Source organism: Schistocerca piceifrons, chromosome 11, assembly GCF_021461385.2.
Source record: "Schistocerca piceifrons isolate TAMUIC-IGC-003096 chromosome 11, iqSchPice1.1, whole genome shotgun sequence".
Lineage (NCBI taxonomy): Eukaryota > Metazoa > Arthropoda > Insecta > Orthoptera > Acrididae > Schistocerca > Schistocerca piceifrons.
This window is the reverse complement of record NC_060148.1, coordinates 40,347,189-40,366,085: the sequence shown is the minus strand read 5'-3', so window position 1 is coordinate 40,366,085 and position 18,897 is coordinate 40,347,189. Positions and strand designations below refer to the sequence as shown.

General features: G+C 42.1%; 1 protein-coding gene across 1 annotated transcript in view; it reads left to right on the top strand.

Moving 5' to 3' along the window:
* Positions 1–18,897, top strand: part of LOC124719643 — a 163,856-nt gene that overhangs the window by 39,110 nt on the left and 105,849 nt on the right. Inside the window, exons 2-3 of the mRNA XM_047244857.1 lie at positions 1,716–1,790; positions 9,277–9,351. Coding sequence (XP_047100813.1) covers positions 1,716–1,790; positions 9,277–9,351 — 150 coding nt within the window. The remainder of the gene's footprint in view (positions 1–1,715; positions 1,791–9,276; positions 9,352–18,897) is intronic.

Below are 18,897 nucleotides of genomic sequence, written 5' to 3'. Positions count from 1 at the left end.
ACTAGCGTCGGCTGCCGGCGGGCCGTAATGTGACGGAGACTCGGGTGGACTCGATGTTCTGGAGGGTGCTGCCGAACTGTGTATAACTGTGTGAGAATTAGAGGGTACTTATAGTGATTAGTAGCACACTTGGGGTGCCGTTACACTGCTTCCGGGCACGCATAGATTGACACCTTCCTGTCTTGCTGCTGCAAAAATACTCTGCGAGCCAATTTGGTGTTGTGCGGCCTTTTTACAGTGTCGTCACAATAGCACGACTCGACACAGCTGCCTCGGGGTGTGCAAGGAGGCTCACTCGTGAAATCGCGTATCGGCATCTCCGTTCCTGCCTGTTGTCCTCACGTACGGTTGCAGTGGAGCTGCTTGCTACTCAGTAACACCCAAAATTAGCGACGACATTACAGGTACATAGATCACAGCAGTGTGTGCCTGTGAAGAGCTCGACGTGAACTGCCATTCCGGGGTTGTGCGTCAGTGTAAATACAGTTGTGGCACAATAATATGGTGACCGACGTAGTGCCTGTGACAGCAGCACCGTGGCTTTGGATGCGCACAGTGCTGTTCAGATAACGCGGCACATCTTGTGGCGGCTTTTGTACCCACAATACTGTCCTCTTTGGTTGCTGTGTGGTATAGTTACTAACAAGTGAGGCAAGTCCCGGTTGCCGATGGGCTTGCCAGCACGTAAGCTGGGTGCAGGGGACGGTGCTCGATACTCGGCCACCCGTGGGATGCCGCTTTACGACTGCCTGCTACTTGTAGATGTGTAACTGTAGATATGGCAGAGACATCGACGTGAGGCCGTTATTGTGCTCCTCAGTCAAATTTGACACCATTCTTTCCTTCTGACACTGATAATTATTCTGCAGGATTGGGATACAGGTGGTCAACAATAATGTTTCAGTAGTCCAAAAATTGTCATGGTATCTTTGATTACTACCACACTTCCTATGCGAGTCTAGGTGAATGTCCCCCCTAGGATAGTATTGCCAGAGTCAGGGCCCTAGAAGCCAGATACGCGTGTGTGTGTGTGTGTGTGTGTGTGTGTGTGTGTGTGCGCAGTCTTTTCATTGTCCCCTGTCTGCTACTTAGCACCTCCTCTATGTGAGTAGTAGCTATTGATTCTTTTCCGTATCATTGTTTTCCATCCTGGACTTGCCACTTTTTAATATCTAATTTTACCTTCTCTGTTTTCTCACGAGATGTATTTAGGACGACGGATATATTGAGTGACAGTCCTCGGAATGTGCCCTTCAGAATTTTTGTAGCAAATCTGAGTCACTTGCGTTGCCTTGATTTTAGCACCTGCTTGTGTACGTGGGTGAACATCTCGGTAACACTTACCGAATTAAACTCTGGCAAAATGCACTGCTTTTCTTTGGTTTTTATCTATATCCCCTATTGTATGTAACTGGCAAGGGTCTCAGACTGAAGAGCAATACTCAAGAATCATTCGACAGATCTTGTAAGATTCTTCTGATGAATTTCCGTCTGTCATATACTCTTTTACGACTGGTTTTGAGTGATCATTCCACTTTGTAAGTTGCTCTATATACATTACTCCCAGAAATTTATTGTATGTGACTGTCTCAGATTTTTTTTAATTAGTAGATTTCAGATTCTTGTGTAGTTGTTAATGTAACTCCCCAAATGTAAGCAGTGTATATAGTATTGTTGGAAGACGAGGATTGAAGTGTAACATTTTTGTGTTCTAGATGTTCGAGACGGTCGAATGTAACTTGCAGACTCCTGAAGATGACAAGGGTTCTGACACGATCTCTGACCCACAGGTATTTCCGTTGCCTAATTTTTTGTTCACTTTTGGATACTAATTGTCTGTGGATGTAACTGTTGCTGGATTTAGATTAGAAATACACTGTTGGACAAAAGTGAGGCACCAAGAATGGAAGGAGGAAATGAAAAGAAATTTCATGTGTTCAGTGGATATGTGATGTTATTTCAGTGATTGCAAAATTGAATAAAATTCACAAAGAACTTAGAGCATGAGTCCACTTAGCAGTATGACATTGCACATGCTCTGGCCTGAACACATTTACTATCTTCATCGGGAAAAGTGCGATAAAGCCATTGTATTCTCTCCTTAGTTTAGCTGGCCCACAACTGTTGACTGGTCCTCGAAATCCACGGTACTGCCTCTGGGATGGAGTTGACACCTGATGAGGGAACCATCACACCTGTCAATCACAGGTTTTGATGAGTGTTAGTTATATTGTAGAGGGACATGTCACAAGTACACAGGAGGTACCTTTCCGTGCAGTGGCTCCATGTTTCTGAGAAAATTGATGTTGGAAGTTTTAAGCGTTTCTTGTATACCTGTAACGTTAGTCTTGTTTTGACCAAATGAGTATAGTGTAGTGGCTAAGGTTTACAGCTGCCTTGATGGTGGTATAGGTTTAAATCCAACATGTATTATTGTTCTAAATCTACATCTACATCCGTACTCTGCAAGCCACCTGATGGTGTGTGGCAGAAGGTACCTTGAGTTCCTCTATCGGTTCTCCCTTCTATTCCAGTCTCGTATTGTTCGTGGAAAGAAGGATTGTCGGTATGCCTCTGTGTGGGCTCTAATCTCTCTGATTTTATCCTCACGGTCTCTTCCCGAGATTTACATAGGAGGGAGCAATATACTGCTTGACTCCTGGGTGAAGGTATGTTCTCGAAACTTCAACAAAAGCCCGTACCGAATTACTGAGTGTCTCTCTTGCAGAGTCTTCCACTGGAGCTTATCTATCATCTCCGTAACGCTTTTGCGATTACTAAATCATCCTGTAACGAAGCGCGCTGATCTCCGTTGGATCTTCGCTATCTCTTCTATCAACCCTATCTGGTATGGATCCCACACCGGTGAGCATTATTTGAGCAGTGGGCGAACAAGTGTACTGTAACCTACTTCCTTTGTTTTCAGACTGCATTTCCTTAGGATTCTTCCAATGAATCTCAGTCTGGCATCTGCTTTACCAATGATCAATGTTATGTGGTCATTACATTTTAAATCACTCCTAATGCCTACTCCCAGATAATTTATGGAATTAACTGCTTCCAGTTGCTGACCTGCTATATTGTAGCTAAATGATAAGGGATCTTTCTTTCTCTGTATTCGCAGCATATTACACTTGTCTACATTGAGACTCAATTGCCATTCCCTGCACCATGTGTCAATTCGTTGCAGATCCTCCTGCATTTCAGTACAATTTTACATTGTTACAACCTCTCGATATACTACAGCATCATCCACAAAAAGCCTCAGTGAACTCCCGATGTTATCCACAAGGTCATTTATGTATATTGTGAGTAGCAACGGTCCTACGACACCCCCCTGCGACACACCTGAAATCACTCTTACTTCGGAAGACTTTTCTCCCCTGAGAATGACGTGCTGCGTTCTGTTATCTAGGAACTCTTCAATTCAATCACACAATTGGTCTGATAGTCCATATGCTCTTACTTTGTTCATTAAACGATTGTGGGGAACTGTATCGAACGCCTTGCGGAAGTCAAGAAACACAGCATCTACCTGGGAACTCGTGTCTACGGCCCTCTTGAGTCTCATGGACGAATAGCCCGAGCTGGGTTTCACACGATTGTGTTTTTTGAAACCCATGCTGATTCCTACAGAGTACATTTCTAGTCTCCAGAAAAGTCATTGTACTTGAACATAATACGTGTTCCAAAATTCTAAAACTGATCGATGTTACAGATATAGGTCTATAGTTCTGCACATCTGTTCGATGTCTCTTCTTGAAAATGGGGATGACCTGTGCCCTTTTCCAATCCTTTGGAATGCTACGCTCTTCTAGAGACCTACGGTACACCGCTGCAAGAAGGGGCCCAAATTCCTTCATGTACTCTGTGTAAAATCGATCTGGTATCCCACCAGATCCAGCGGCCTTTCCTCTTTTGAGCAATTTCAATTGTTTTCTATCCCCCTGTCATCTATTTCGATATCTACCATTTTGTCATCTATGCGACAATCTAGAGAAGGAACTACAGTACAGTTTTCCTCTGTGAAACAGCTTTGGAAAAAGACATTTAGTATTTCGGCCTTTAGTCTGTCATCCTCTGTTTCAGTACCATTTTGGTCACAGAGTGTCTGGACATTTTGGTTTGATCCACCTACCTCTTTTACATAAGACCAAAATTTCTTAGCATTTTCTGTCAAGTCAGTACATAGAACTTTACTTTCGAGCCCTCCTCACACTACATTTCGCTTCACGTAATTTTTGTTTGTGTGCAAGGCTTTGGCTATGTTTATGTTTGCTGTGAAGTTCCCTTTGCTTCCGTAGCAGTTTTCTAACTCTGTTGTTGTACCACGGTGCATCTTTTCCATCTCTTACGATCTTGCTTGGCACATACTCGTCTAATTCATATTATACAATGGTTTTGAATTTTGTCCACTGATCCTCAACACTATCTGTACTTGAGACAAAACTTTTGTGTTGAGCTTTTAAGTACTCTGAAATCTGCTTTTTGTCACTTTTGCTAAACAGAAAAATCTTCCTACCTTTTTTAATATTTATATTTACGGCTGAAATCACCGATGCGGTAACAGCTTTATGATCGCTGATCCCCTGTTCTGCGTTAACTGTTTCAAATAGTTCGGGTCTGTTTGTCACCAGAAGGTCTAATATGTTATCGCCACGAGTCGGTTCTCTGTTTAACTGCGCAACGTAGTTTTCAGATAATGCACTTAAAAAAATTTCACTGGATTCTTTGTCCCTGCCACCCATTGTAAACGTTTGAGTCTCCCAGTCTATATGCGGTTAATTAAAATCTCCACCCAAAACTATTAACATGGTCGGGAAATATTTTCCAAATTTTCCTTCAGGTGTTCTGCCACAACAGCTGCTGAACCAGGGGGCCTATAGAGACATCAAATTATCATGCGTCCCACATGCCCCCCCCCCCTTTTCCCCTCATCCTCCATATGTCCAGTCTTGCTAAATGCAGAACAAGCAGCGAAAAACGTCCCTGTGCAGAAAAAAATTTGAACCAGATTAGCTATTCCTTCACAGCACAGTATAGTGTGACTGTGTCAGGAAAGATAATCTGTTATGTCCACAAGAACCATCTGGGAAATTTGGTCTAATCATTCAAAGAAGAGTTGACACACAAATTAAAAACCTGATGTTGTCCCCATTGGCTGCCTGCACTGTGAAGCCAGGAAACACCTCCGTGGCTTTCCAAAAGACTGTAAGAATGGGACATCTCCACAGGTCACTATACATTCTAGGCAATAATGTAGGATGCCACCTTAAGCACGAGTCAATTTTCTAGGCTGGCATGCGGCTGTGCGTCTGAGGTATGCCTTTTGAGATTTTTAATGTATTGAAGTTCTAATATTGATACCACAACTTTTTATACATTCTCTGTCTCAAATCATAATACGCGTGTGCACATGTAATACTGTTTGTCATAAGTACAAACATTCTGTACACTTCCCTAAACCTTCGAATTAATTGTTCACAGTCAGACTTAATATTACCAAAAGTTCTTCAAGTACAATTATTGCAGAACTGCAATTTATCTCTGAACACGTTTTTTTTTTTAGAAAGATTTCATGATGCCTTCAGCTGCCATGTCGTTCTTTCATGTACAGTTTCGGCCTGAGGTCGTTTTCAAGTATTTTATGGATGATTTTTTTGTAGTAAATTATGCCACGTATGTCATTGCTCCTATGACTCAGTGTTATTCTCATAAAATAAATCTGAGATGTTTTACACTATTTTAGGAGCGCGTGAATTTTGAGAAGTTGTTTCATATACGAGCTTTGCAACAAGTGCTCCAAAGTGACGTGCTGTTAAAATAGCATAAGCCATCTTGAATTTATTTTATCAGCAAAACATGAAGTCATAGGAGCAACGACATACACGACATAATTTGCTACTAAAAAATCTTCCATAAAAACTTGAAAAATGTACAATTGTAAGAGGTGCGATTGGAAAGTTTTAAGAATTGATCTGCTACTGCTTACTGGTTTGGTGGGCAGGTACACGGAGGGTGGGGAGTGAGGAACTGTGTTTCCTTAATTCAGTTTGTTGTGGCAGCTGGTCGAGTGCGGGTCTGTTAGTGCTTGTTGCCGGATTCTGTCTGCGTGAAAATGGACGTAAAAATGGGGCAACAAGTTTGTGTGAAATTTTGTTTTAAAACTGGGAAATCAGCTTCTGAGACTTACAAACTATTAAAAACAACTTTTGGAGATAATTCTATGAGACAGTCAAATGTTTTTGTCTGGTTCACAGATTTAAAAATGGCCGTGGATCATGTGAAGATGAACAACGGTCCGGCAGTCCCTCCATTTCAAAAACGAATGAAAATGGTGTGAAACTTCGCGAGTTAGTGTGCTGTGATCATAGACTTACAATTAGCGAGATGGCTGATGAACTTAATTTAAGTTTCAATGCAGTTCACTCAATTTTAACTGAAGATCTTAACATTTGTCGAGTGCCCGCAAAATTCATTGCCAAAGTGTAGTCAAGTGACCAGAGACAATACCGACTTGAAGTGTGCCAGGATCTGATTAATCCGAACTAAAAATGACCCTGATTTGTTAAATAGGGTAAGTACAGGTGACGAATTTTGGGTGTATGGATACGATCCTAAAACCAAAGTGCAGTCTTCGCAGTGGAAGACTCCGGGCTCACCACGACCGAAAAAAGCACGGAAAAGTCCGTCGAAGGTGAAGACAATGTCGGTAATTGTATTCGTGAATTTACCCCCGGAGGACAGACAATTAACCAGGAACACAACAAATGTGTCCTTGAGAGTTTGCATGAAAAGGTGCGGAAGACCTGACGGGATACCAATTCGATTCTACACAGAATACGCGAAAGAACTTGCCCCCCTTCTAACAGCCGTGTACCGCAAGTCTCTAGACGAACGGAAGGTTCCAAATGATTGGAAAAGACGACAGGTAGTCCCAGTCTTCAAGAAGGGTCGTCGAGCAGATGCGCAAAACTATAGACCTATATCTCTGACGTCGATCTGTTGTAGAATTTTAGAACATGTTTTTTGCTCGAGTTTCGTGTCGTTTTTGGAAACCCAGAATCTACTCTGTAGCAATCAACACGGATTCCGGAAACAGCGATCGTGTGAGACCCAACTCGCTTTATTTGTTCGTGAGACCCAGAAAATATTAGATACAGGCTCCCAGGTAGATGCTATTTTCCTTGACTTCTGGAAGGCATTCGATACAGTTCCGCACTGTCGCCTGATAAAGAAAGTAAGAGCCTACGGAATATCAGACCAGCTGTGTGGCTGGATTGAAGAGTTTTTAGCAAACAGAACACAGCATGTTGTTATCAATGGAGAGACGTATACAGACGTTAAAGTAACCTCTGGCGTGCCACAGGGGAGTGTTATGGGACCATTGCTTTTCACAATATATATAAATGACCTAGTAGATAGTGTCGGAAGTTCCGTGCGGCTTTTCGCGGATGAAGCTGTAGTATACAGAGAAGTTGCAGCATTAGAAAATTGTAGCGAAATGCAGGAAGATCTGCAGCGGATAGGCACTTGGTGCAGGGAGTGGCAACTGACCCTTAACATAGACAAATGTAATGTATTGCGAATACATAGAAAGAAGGATCCTTTATTGTACGATTATATGATAGCGGAACAAACACTGGTAGCAGTTACTTCTGTAAAATATCTGGGAGTATGCGTGCGGAACGATTTGAAGTGGAATGATCATATAAAATTAATTGTTGGTAAGGCGGGTACCAGGTTGAGATTCATTGGGAGAGTCCTTAGAATATGTAGTCCATCAACAAAGGAGGTGGCTTACAAAACACTCGTTCGACCTATACTCGAGTATTGCACATCAGTGTGGGATCCGTACCAGATCGGGTTGATGGAGGAGATAGAGAAGATCCAAAGAAGAGTGGCGCGTTTTGTCACAGGGTTATTTGGTAAGCGTGATAGCGTTACGGAGATGTTTAGCAAATTCGAGTGGCAGACTCTGCAAGAGAGGCGCTCTGCATCGCAGTGTAGCTTGCTGTCCAGGTTTCGAGAGGGTGCGTTTCTGGATGAGGTATCGAATATATTACTTCCCCCTACTTATACCTCCCGAGGAGATCACGAATTTAAAATTAGGGAGATTTGAGCGCACACGTAGGCTTTCCGACAGTCGTTCTTCCCGCAAACCGTACGCGACTGGAACAGAAAAGGGAGGTAATGACAGTGGCACGTAAAGTGCCCTCCGCCACACACCGTTGGTTGGCTTGCGGAGTATAGATGTAGATGTAGATGTAGAAGAAAGGGCCTGCATTGTGGAAAGACAGGAGTTGGGTGCTACACCGTGACAATGCTCCGACTCATCGTGCGGTCTCCATCGTTGAATTTTTGACCAAATTCCAAATTCCTGTTCTTCCACGTCCACCATATTCCCCTGTTTTGGTCCCTGTGAACTACTTCTACCTATTTCCTAAACTGAAATTTTCACTGAAAGCGAAGTGATTTGACTCGATTGAAGACATACGGGCAAATACGGAGAGCGTCCATAACACACTTCAGGAGTAAAAATTCCAGGAATGTTTCCAAAAGTGGAAATGGTGTTGGAGTCGTGGTCAGTCAGAAGGGGACTATTTTGAAGGAGCGTGTAAGAACCACCATTGTACAATTACAAGCCCATTCTTAAAACTTTCCGGTCACACCTCATATTTGAGGGGGACCACTTTGAATGGGACAAAGTTGATGTTGTTGCATAAATAAAAATTCTTTAAGAAAAACAAAAATTCTCAATACTTCTTGCTTGAATGTGTAGGAATGTCCACACTCAGAATTTAAGCATTAAGCCTCTCAGTGATGCACAGTGCCTTTCTTTTAGCAGCTGTTACTGTAATTGGGTGAGCATGTCCTTTAACAATTTTGCATTCACCAGATGAGCCTGTGATGAAATGCGCTGTTTACATTTGGATATTCTCTATATCCCCTATCATTCCTATCTGGTTAAGGTCCTTCACTGATGAGCAATATTCGAGAATGAGTAAAAGAATTATCTAAGTTAGTTCCTATGTGGTTCGACTGAACATCCTGAGAGCTATTGCAAAATAATTTCTGCCGTCCTATTACCATTGTTATGTGATTGTTACATCTTAGATTGCACTGTGTGTGTACTCTGATATTTATTGTATGTGACTGCTTTACACTCGTTCAAGGTGGTCAGTCTTACACGTTGTATAGTTGTGTTAACCTAGGTGACTGGATGTAAGCAGTTAATGGAGGATTATGTTTAAAGTGTAACATTTTTTGTTCCAGATGTTTGAGGCAGTCGAGTGTAAGGTGGAGCCACATGAAGAGAACACGGGATTTGACACAGTTCCTGACCCACAGGTATTTTCCTGCTCACCGCATAAATTTCTGTCCCGCTTTTGGGTACTACCTCTCTCGTGTTGCCGAATGTTTGATTGGAAATATCGTGGCGGACTTAACAGCTTTGTGTCTTCTACTACTTTGATACATGCTTTGAGTGTGTGAAGAACACTGATATCATATTTTGTAAGAAATGTACTATGTGCAATATTCCGCAAAGATTGAATATAATAGAAAGGAACATTCCACAAAGATTGAATATAATAGAAAGAAACATTCCACATGGGAAAAATATTAAAAAGGAGATGCTGTGACTTACCAAACAAGAAAGCGCTGCTAGATAGGAGAGGGTAAGGAGTCATTCCAATCCCAGGAGCGGAAAGATTTACCTTAGGGGGGAAAAAAGGAACAGGTTTACACTCGCGCAGACACACACATATCCATCCGCACATATACAGACACGAGCAGAGTGTTAAAATAAATAAACCTAAAGTCATACACTACTAAAAATGTTCGTTTATTTATTTATTGTTCAGCTAATTCAATCTATACAAGATATGTCTGCTTGTGTCTGTATATGTGTGGATGGATATGTGTGTGTGTGCACGAGTGTATACCTGTCCTTTTTTCCCCCTAAGGTAAACCTTTCCGCTCCCGGGATTGGAATGACTCCTTACCCTCTCCCTTAAAACCCACATCCTTTCGTCGTTCCCTCTCCTTCCCTCTTTCCTGATGAAGCAACCGTGGGTTGCGAAAGCTTGAAATTTGTGTGTGTGTTTGTGTGTTTTTTATTGTGTCTATCTACCAGCACTTTCTCGTTTGGTGAGTCACAGCATCTCTTTTTTTTTTTAATATTCCATAAAGATTGTTTGAATGGGTGAGAAAAGTAGAGAGAGATTCACAAAAACTGCCATGTTCCCATTGCAGCCACAGTAGTGTGGTAATAAAAATTGTGTATTATGGTTAGTTACTGTCATGTTCCACGGATAATTTGCAGGATGAATGGTAATGGTGTGGAACGAGTCATTTTTCATTCACATTACAAATTAATTTGTAAATATGGCTACATGCTGAACATTTATAAGTATTTTTTTTTAATTGTAATTCTTCAGGCTTTCCCATCGATATGTTGACATGTTGATTAATCGGGTCTTCTACCGTTTGTTCACGTTCACAGTCTCATGGAGCACCTGAAAAAGACAGTGAGTCACACTGTCGAGCTATTGTGCAACAACAATGTGAACTGCCAAAGAAGCCCTGATTTTTCAAATTTCATTTATTATTGTCTCTGTATATAAAAGGCAGTGGACTGACTGACTTACTGTCTCATCACGCCCAGCCTGAACCACTAACGATAGAAAGTTGATATTTGCAGTATGTGTTGATCATATACTGCAAATGTCGTTGAAGAAGGGATGTTTCAAAATTCCATCCCTAAGGGGTTCAAATAGGGGATGAAAGATTTTTTCTAACATCACTATTAAGGCAATTTTGAAAGGAGACCTGCAAAATTTGGTATTTGGTTGCTCAGTCAGAAATAAAGAAATGCATGTTTTAGTATTTTTGGAAATTTAACCCCTGTGGCGGTGAAACAGTGGGTGAAGGTTTATTTTTAAAAATACATCATTATCAAAAAAGTACTTAACTATTTTCAAAGCTAAATCTTTTAAAATTTGAATTTGGCTTCTCAGTTAGAAATAAAAAAACATGCATTTCTTTGTTTCCAGAAATTCAACCCCTAAGGGGGTGATGTAGGAGGTGAAATGTTTTGTGAAAATATTTCATTGTGAAAGCATTTTTAATGCTAAAACTTGGAAAACTGGTATGTGGTTGCTTGGTTAGAAATGATAAATTCCACAATGAGATTTTCACTCTGCAGCGAAGTGTGCTCCGAGTGAAATTTCCTGGCAGATAAAAACTGTGTACCGGGGCAAGGCTCGAACTCGGGACCTTTGCCTTTCGCAGGCAAGTGCTCTAGCTTCTGTGAAGTTTGGAAGATAGGAGACGGGGTACTGTCACAATTGAAGCTGTGAGGACGGGTCACGAGTCGCGCTTGGGTAGCACAGGTGGCAGAGCACTTGCTTGCGAAAGGTAAAGGTCCCGAGTTTAAGTCTCGGTCCAGCACACAGTTTTAATCTGTCAGGAAGTTTGATAAATTCCATGTCTTACTGTTTTTGGAAATTCAGTCCATTTGGGGGTGAAACAGGTCCAGGCCAGACTGATTCACAAACTCATCACCAACCAGCCCAAAAGTGCTAAGAATATAAACTTGAAATCTGGAGAGGGTGTGGATCTGGTACTGTAGGAATCATTTAAGAAGGGATTATTCGGAACTTCACTCCTGAGTAGGTGAAGCAGGGGATGAACGATCATTTGAGAAATGTCGCTATTAAAGCAAGTTTCAAACTAGAATTACAAAGATTCGTATTTGGTTTCTTAGTCAGTATATATATATATATATGAAGAAGGCAACAGTTTGTTGCGAAAGCTTGAATTTTGTGTGTTTGTTTGTGTTAGTTTGTGTGTGTATCGACCTGCCAGCGCTTCGTTTGGTAAGTCACATCATCTTTGTTTTTATATATATATATATATATGATGTGACTTACCAAATGAAAGTGCTGGCAGGTCGACAGACACACAAACAAACACAAACATACACACAAAATTCAAGCTTTCGCAACAAACTGTTGCCTCATCAGGAAAGAGGGAAGGAGAGGGAAAGACAAAAGGATGTGGGTTTCAAGGGAGAGGGTAAGGAGTCATTCCAATCCCGGGAGCGGAAAGACTTACCTTAGGGGGAAAAAAGGACGGGTATACACTCGCACACACACACATATCCATCCACACATATACAGACACAAGCAGACATATTTAAAGACAAAGAGTTTGGGCAGAGATGTCAGTCGAGGCAGAAGTGCAGAGGCAAAGATGTTGTTGAATGGCAGGTGAGGTTTGAGTGGCGGCAACTTGAAATTAGCGGAGATTGAGGCCTGGTGGATAATGGGAAGAGAGGATATATTGTAGAGCAAGTTCCCATCTCCGGAGTTCGGATAGGTTGGTGTTAGTGGGAAGTATACAGATAACCCGGACGGTGTAACACTGTGCCAAGATGTGCTGGCCGTGCACCAAGGCATGTTTAGCCACAGGGTGATCCTCATTACCAACAAACACTGTCTGCCTGTGTCCATTCATGCGAATGGACGGTTTGTTGCTGGTCATTCCCACATAGAATGCGTCACAGTGTAGGCAGGTCAGTTGGTAGATCACGTGGGTGCTTTCACACGTGGCTCTGCCTTTGATCGTGTACACCTTCCGGGTTACAGGACTGGAGTAGGTGGTGGTGGGAGGGTGCATGGGACAGGTTTTAAATCGGGGGCGGTTACAAGGGTAGGAGCCAGAGGGTAGGGAAGGTGGTTTGGGGATTTCATAGGGATGAACTAAGAGGTTACGAAGGTTAGGTGGACGGCGGAAAGACACTCTTGGTGGAGTGGGGAGGATTTCATGAAGGATGGATCTCATTTCAGGGCAGGATTTGAGGAAGTCGTATCCCTGCTGGAGAGCCACATTCAGAATCTGATCCAGTCCCGGAAAGTATCCTGTCACAAGTGGGGCACTTTTGTGGTTCTTCTGTGGGAGGTTCTGGGTTTGAGAGGATGAGGAAGTGGCTCTGGTTATTTGCTTCTGTACCAGGTCGGGAGGGTAGTTGCGGGATGCGAAAGCTTCCTAAAATTCACAAACCCAATCATCCCGGCCGCCCCATTGTAGCTAGTTACCAAGCCCCCACAGAACGTATCTCTGCCTACGTAGATCAACACCTTCAACCCATTACATGCAGTCTCCCATCCTTCATCAAAGACACCAACCACTTTCTCGAATGCCTGGAATCCTTACCCAATCTGTTACCCCCAGAAACCATCCTTGTAACCATTGATGCCACTTCCTTATACACAAATATTCCGCACGTCCAGGGCCTCGCTGCGATGGAGCCTTTCCTTTCACGCCGATCACCTGCCACCTTACCTAAAACCTCTTTCCTCATTACCTTAGCCAGCTTCATCCTGACCCACAACGTCTTCACTTTTGATGGCCAGACATGCCAACAATTAAAGGGAACAGCCATGGGTACCAAGGTGGCCCCCTCGTACGCCAACCTATTCATGGGTCGTCTAGAGGAAGCCTTCTTGGTTACCCAGGCCTGCCAACCCAAAGTTTGGTACAGATTTATTGATGACATCTTCATGATCTGGACTCACAGTGAAGAAGAACTCCAGAATTTCCTCTCCAACCTCAACTCCTTTGGTTCCATCAGATTCACCTGGTCCTACTCCAGATCCCACGCCACTTTCCTTGACGTTGACCTCCATCTGTCCAATGGCCAGCTTCACACGTCCGTCCACATCACACCCACCAACAAGCAACAGTACCTGCATTATGACAGCTGCCACCCATTCCACATCAAACGGTCCCTTCCCTACAGCCTAGGTCTTCGTGGCAAACGAATCTGCTCCAGTCCGGAATCCCTGAACCATTACACCAACAACCTGACAACAGCTTTCGCATCCCGCAACTACCCTCCCGAACTGGTACAGAAGCAAATAACCAGAGCCACTTCCTCATCTCCTCAAACCCAGAACCTCCCACAGAAGAACCACAAAAGTGCCCCACTTGTGACAGGATACTTTCCGGGACTGGATCAGACTCTGAATGTGGCTCTCCAGCAGGGATACGACTTCCTCAAATCCTGCCCTGAAATGAGATCCATCCTTCATGAAATCCTCCCCACTCCACCAAGAGTGTCTTTCCGCCGTCCACCTAACCTTCGTAACCTCTTAGTTCATCCCTATGAAATCCCCAAACCACCTTCCCTACCCTCTGGCTCCTACCCTTGTAACCGCCCCCGATTTAAAACCTGTCCCATGCACCCTCCCACCACCACCTACTCCAGTCCTGTAACCCGGAAGGTGTACACGATCAAAGGCAGAGCCACGTGTGAAAGCACCCACGTGATTTACCAACTGACCTGCCTACACTGTGAAGCTTTCTATGTGGGAATGACCAGCAACAAACTGTCCATTCGCATGAATGGACACAGGCAGACAATGTTTGTTGGTAATGAGGATCACCCTGTGGCTAAACATGCCTTGGTGCACGGCCAGCACATCTTGGCACAGTGTTACACCGTCCGGGTTATCTGGATACTTCCCACCAACACCAACCTATCCGAACTCCGGAGATGGGAACTTGCTCTTCAATATATCCTCTCTTCCCGTTACCCACCAGGCCTCAGTCTCTGCTAATTTCAAGTTGCCGCCACTCATACCTCACCTGTCATTCGATAAAATCTTTGCCTCTGTACTTCCGCCTCGACTGACATCTCTGCCCAAACTCTTTGTCTTTGAATATGTCTGCTTGTGTCTGTATATGTGTGGATGGATATGTGTGTGTGTGCGAGTGTATATCCGTCCTTTTTTCCCCTTAAGGTAAGTCTTTCCGCTCCCGGGATTGGAATGACTCCTTACCCTCTCCCTTAAAACCCACATCCTTTCGTCTTTCCCTCTCCTTCCCTCTTTCCTGATGAGGCAACAGTTTGTTGCGAAAGCTTGAAGTTTGTGTGTATGTTTGTGTTTGTTTGTGTGTTTATCGACCTGCCAGCACTTTCGTTTGGTAAGTCACATCATCTTTGTTTTTAGATATATTTTTCCCACGTGGAATGTTTCCCTCGGTTTTTTGAAAATAAATTGTTGTTAAAGAACTACAATAGCATTTTTAAAGCTACATCTATGAAAATTGGCATTTGACTTCTCGGTCCCTTAAGAGAGTGGAATGGGAGATAGAACATTTTACGAAATTATTTCATTATGAAAGCATTTTCAAAGCTAAATCTATGAAAATTTGTATTTGGAAGTTTTGAACATGGCTGCGTGGTCAGCGACCATTTACAAAGTAAAATTAACAGCAATAGCAGCCCTCAGTTGCTTGTGGTTTGGTTACAACACTATTGTCATCTCCAAAATGAACTAATTTTGCTTGTTGTTCATTAGATGGAATTTAGTTTACAAATGCACCCAAAGTTGAGTCCTTGCGAACATCATACACCATTCCTCCCCAGTCAGAGGAATCTCTCCTCTCCCCGAATTACAATGATTGACTTACTAATTACAGCGTTCTACATTTTTTTGGTCAGATTTTACATTGTCCATTGGTTGGCTGTGCCATCAATTTCACAAAAACATCAGTTTCGCTAGGAAGGTATTGCAGTTTGTGAAGATAATGCTACAGAATTATATAAAATGTTTTTCTATTTTTCTGTACTCTACCTTCCATCTTTTTCTGCTTTATTTTCGTGATCCTTTGAAAGGGTTATTTCATAATAAGTTGTCATTTTAAGTACAATGACACTACTTGACACTATGCTGTATTTTCAATTGTCAGTCACCTACCCAAAAAAATTAAGACATCCGACAAGTAGGCCATCCAAATTTTGTCAATTATACTGGCTCGGGTAAATCTTTGAGCCAAAGGAATAGCTAAAATTGTTCTTTCTTACAAGGAAAGCATTCAGAATTGAACAGATACATTTACACCACAATCCTGTGAGGGATCATTCAAGGGTCTCTTATTGCACTGGTGATATTTGTTTGCAAACCTCTGCAGTTGTTCATTAGATACCACTGTGTATGGTGTGACAAACTTGACCTTTGCGTGCCACCACGTCAGTTGTTACCAGCTGGTATGGCACAGTGTGTATGTGAAGTTGCATTTTGTGAAGTTATTTGTGTAGTGAAGCATCAGATGGGCCGGTAGTTGATAATCGACCCTGCTAGTGTATTGTGATTGTTTGAGACAAAGTTATGACAAGATCTTCGTAGTGCAAAAATATTGCCACCAGTTAGGAATTGATACTGTCATAACACCAACAGAAAATTGTGATGCTAGCGATGATAATGAAGAATACTTCACTACAAGTTGTAGTGATACGACAAGTTCGAGAAGAGGTGATGGAAGTAGTAAAATTGAGTTCTGACCTTCTGATAAGAATGTTAAAGCCCAAAATGTCATCAAAGTGTTTCGTGACAACACACTAGAGAATATATACTACGATTATTACGTGTTAGGTTTCAGCACACGTGACAAGCTCGTGAATGTGTACCCTAAAATGAAGGATAAAAGCAATATTAAAAGCTGACTTGACTGTGTGACAAAGAAAAGAGAAGATAGTACTGTTTTCATAGGAAATCACATGCTGCAGTTTGATGTCATCAAGCAGGTGAAGATTTATGAAGCACGAAAATTTGGCTCTTCTGTTCATTGTTGGCATTTACAACATTGGGCATTGTACGTAGCCCGAAACCTTGGGTGTACAAAATTTGCAGCATCACAGGTATTTATTACTGATTTGAAAAAGGAGTTTAAGATAACATTATGCCATATAACTATGCCTCAAGCACAAAAAGATAAGGATGACGAAAAAGAGATGATTCAAAGACCTCAAACATTTGTTGCTGCAGTCAATGCACATGTCACAGTAGAAAACATTGAAATGGGTTCTGTGCATGGAAACATTGAAATGGGTTCTGTAAAATCCGTGTTCAGAGTCAGTTCGGCTAAGAGTTTCCTCCCAAAAGAACACAATTCGTGATACAGAAGTGAAACACTGTCTCCATGTTGTATTCGGTTAGCAGTGCAACACACAGCTACACAATCAGTGTTGCTGTATCAGTCGATGGACGACTGACAGACAAAGTCTTTATATGCTTTCAAGAACAAAACAGAAAGTTTTGACCCTGTGTGTCAACAGAAATAGAAAAATGGTGCCATCTAAATGTCTACATAGATGTAAATGAAGATGACGAAAGAACGTCTGAAGACTTTTTCTGTCAGTTTTTGAATCAACTTTGTAGACAAAGTCATTAGTACTTTGCAACTCCTGGTCTGGACGTAAGGATAAAATAGTGCTACTGGAAGCCTTTGGAGGAAATGATACAGTTACAAAAATCACTCCACATAAAAAAAAGTGCCAACTGTGGACCTGTTATTTCCTCAGGGAATATAAAATATGTGCCAAGAGAATAACAGACTTTCTTAAGCTACATTCAAGGAACATACAGCCAAAATTACATTACAGATTCCATTCATATTGCTTTGAGCAGTTTACTGGAAATTCTCATTTGAATTTATAGTTAACATATCTGCATTGTTTGGCTTCTACAGTGATGTCTGCAGAATGTTTCTAGAGTCTTACGGAACACCACTCACCAGAACATTCAGAGGTATGTAATGGTCTTGTAACCAAAATTTCATACTGATATGTTCTGCCTCATCAGAGAATAATTCAGAGGAACTGCAAAGCCAGTAGATTGCGTCGTATTGCCTGGAGTGAACCCAAGTGACTGAGCATCAGTGAAACAGCTTTCTCTCAGCTGCAGGCGGTAGTGAGTCCCGGCACTAGTGAGTGTGTTCAACTTAGTTTTGCAGCTGCTCAAATGTTTTTTGCTGTTTGTTGCTGTCAGAAAATCCTCAAAGGCAGTTCTTGGTATCACTTTGACCGTGCTGCCAAAGTGAAGAGAACAAATAACATTCACTTTATATTTAGCAGTCTATTGTTATTTTCACTTAAGCTGCCTCAGTTATTGAATGCAAATTGTGTGAAATTTATCAATATACCGTAGCAAATTGTGGTGTTTGTGGGACTCGAATAACGCTTACACAATTTAATCACATAAATCTTAGAAGGTAGATTAAGGAAAGGCAAACCTACATTTCTATCATTTGTAGACTTAGAGAAAGCTTTTGACAGTGTTGACTGGAATACTCTCTTTCAAATTCTGAAGGTGGCAGGGGTAAAATACATGGAGCGAAAGGCCATTTACAATTTGTACAGAGAGCTGATGGCATTTATAAGAGTCGAGGGGCATGAAAGGGAAGCAGCGGTTGGGAAGAATGTGAGACAGGGTTGTAGCCTCTCCCCGATGTTATTCAATCTGTATATTGAGCAAGCAGTAAAGGAAACAAAAGAAAATTTCAGAGTAGGAATTAAAATCCGCGGAGAAGAAATAAAAACTTTGAGGTTTGCTGATGACATTGTAATTCTGTCAGAGACAGCAAAGGACTTGCATGAGCAGTTGAACAGAATGGACAGTGTCTTGAAAGGTGGATATAAGATGAACATCAACAAAAGCAAAACGAGGATAATGGAATGTAGTCGAATTGAGTCGGGTGATGCTGAGGGAATTAGATTAGGAAACGAGGCACTTAAAGTAGTAAAGGAGTTTAGCTATTTGGGGAGCAAAATAACTGATGATGGTCGAAGTAGGGAGGATATAAAATGTAGACTCGCAATGGCAAGGAAAGCGTTTCTGAAGAAGAGAAATTTGTTAACTTCGAATATAGATTTAAGTGTCAGGAAGTCGTTTCTGAAAGTATTTGTACGGAGTGTAGCCATGTACGGAAGTGAAACGTGGACGATAAATAATTTGGACAAGAAGAGAATAGAAGCTTTCGAAATGTGGTGCTACAGAAGAATGCTGAAGATTAGATGGGTAGATCACATAACTAATGAGGAGGTAT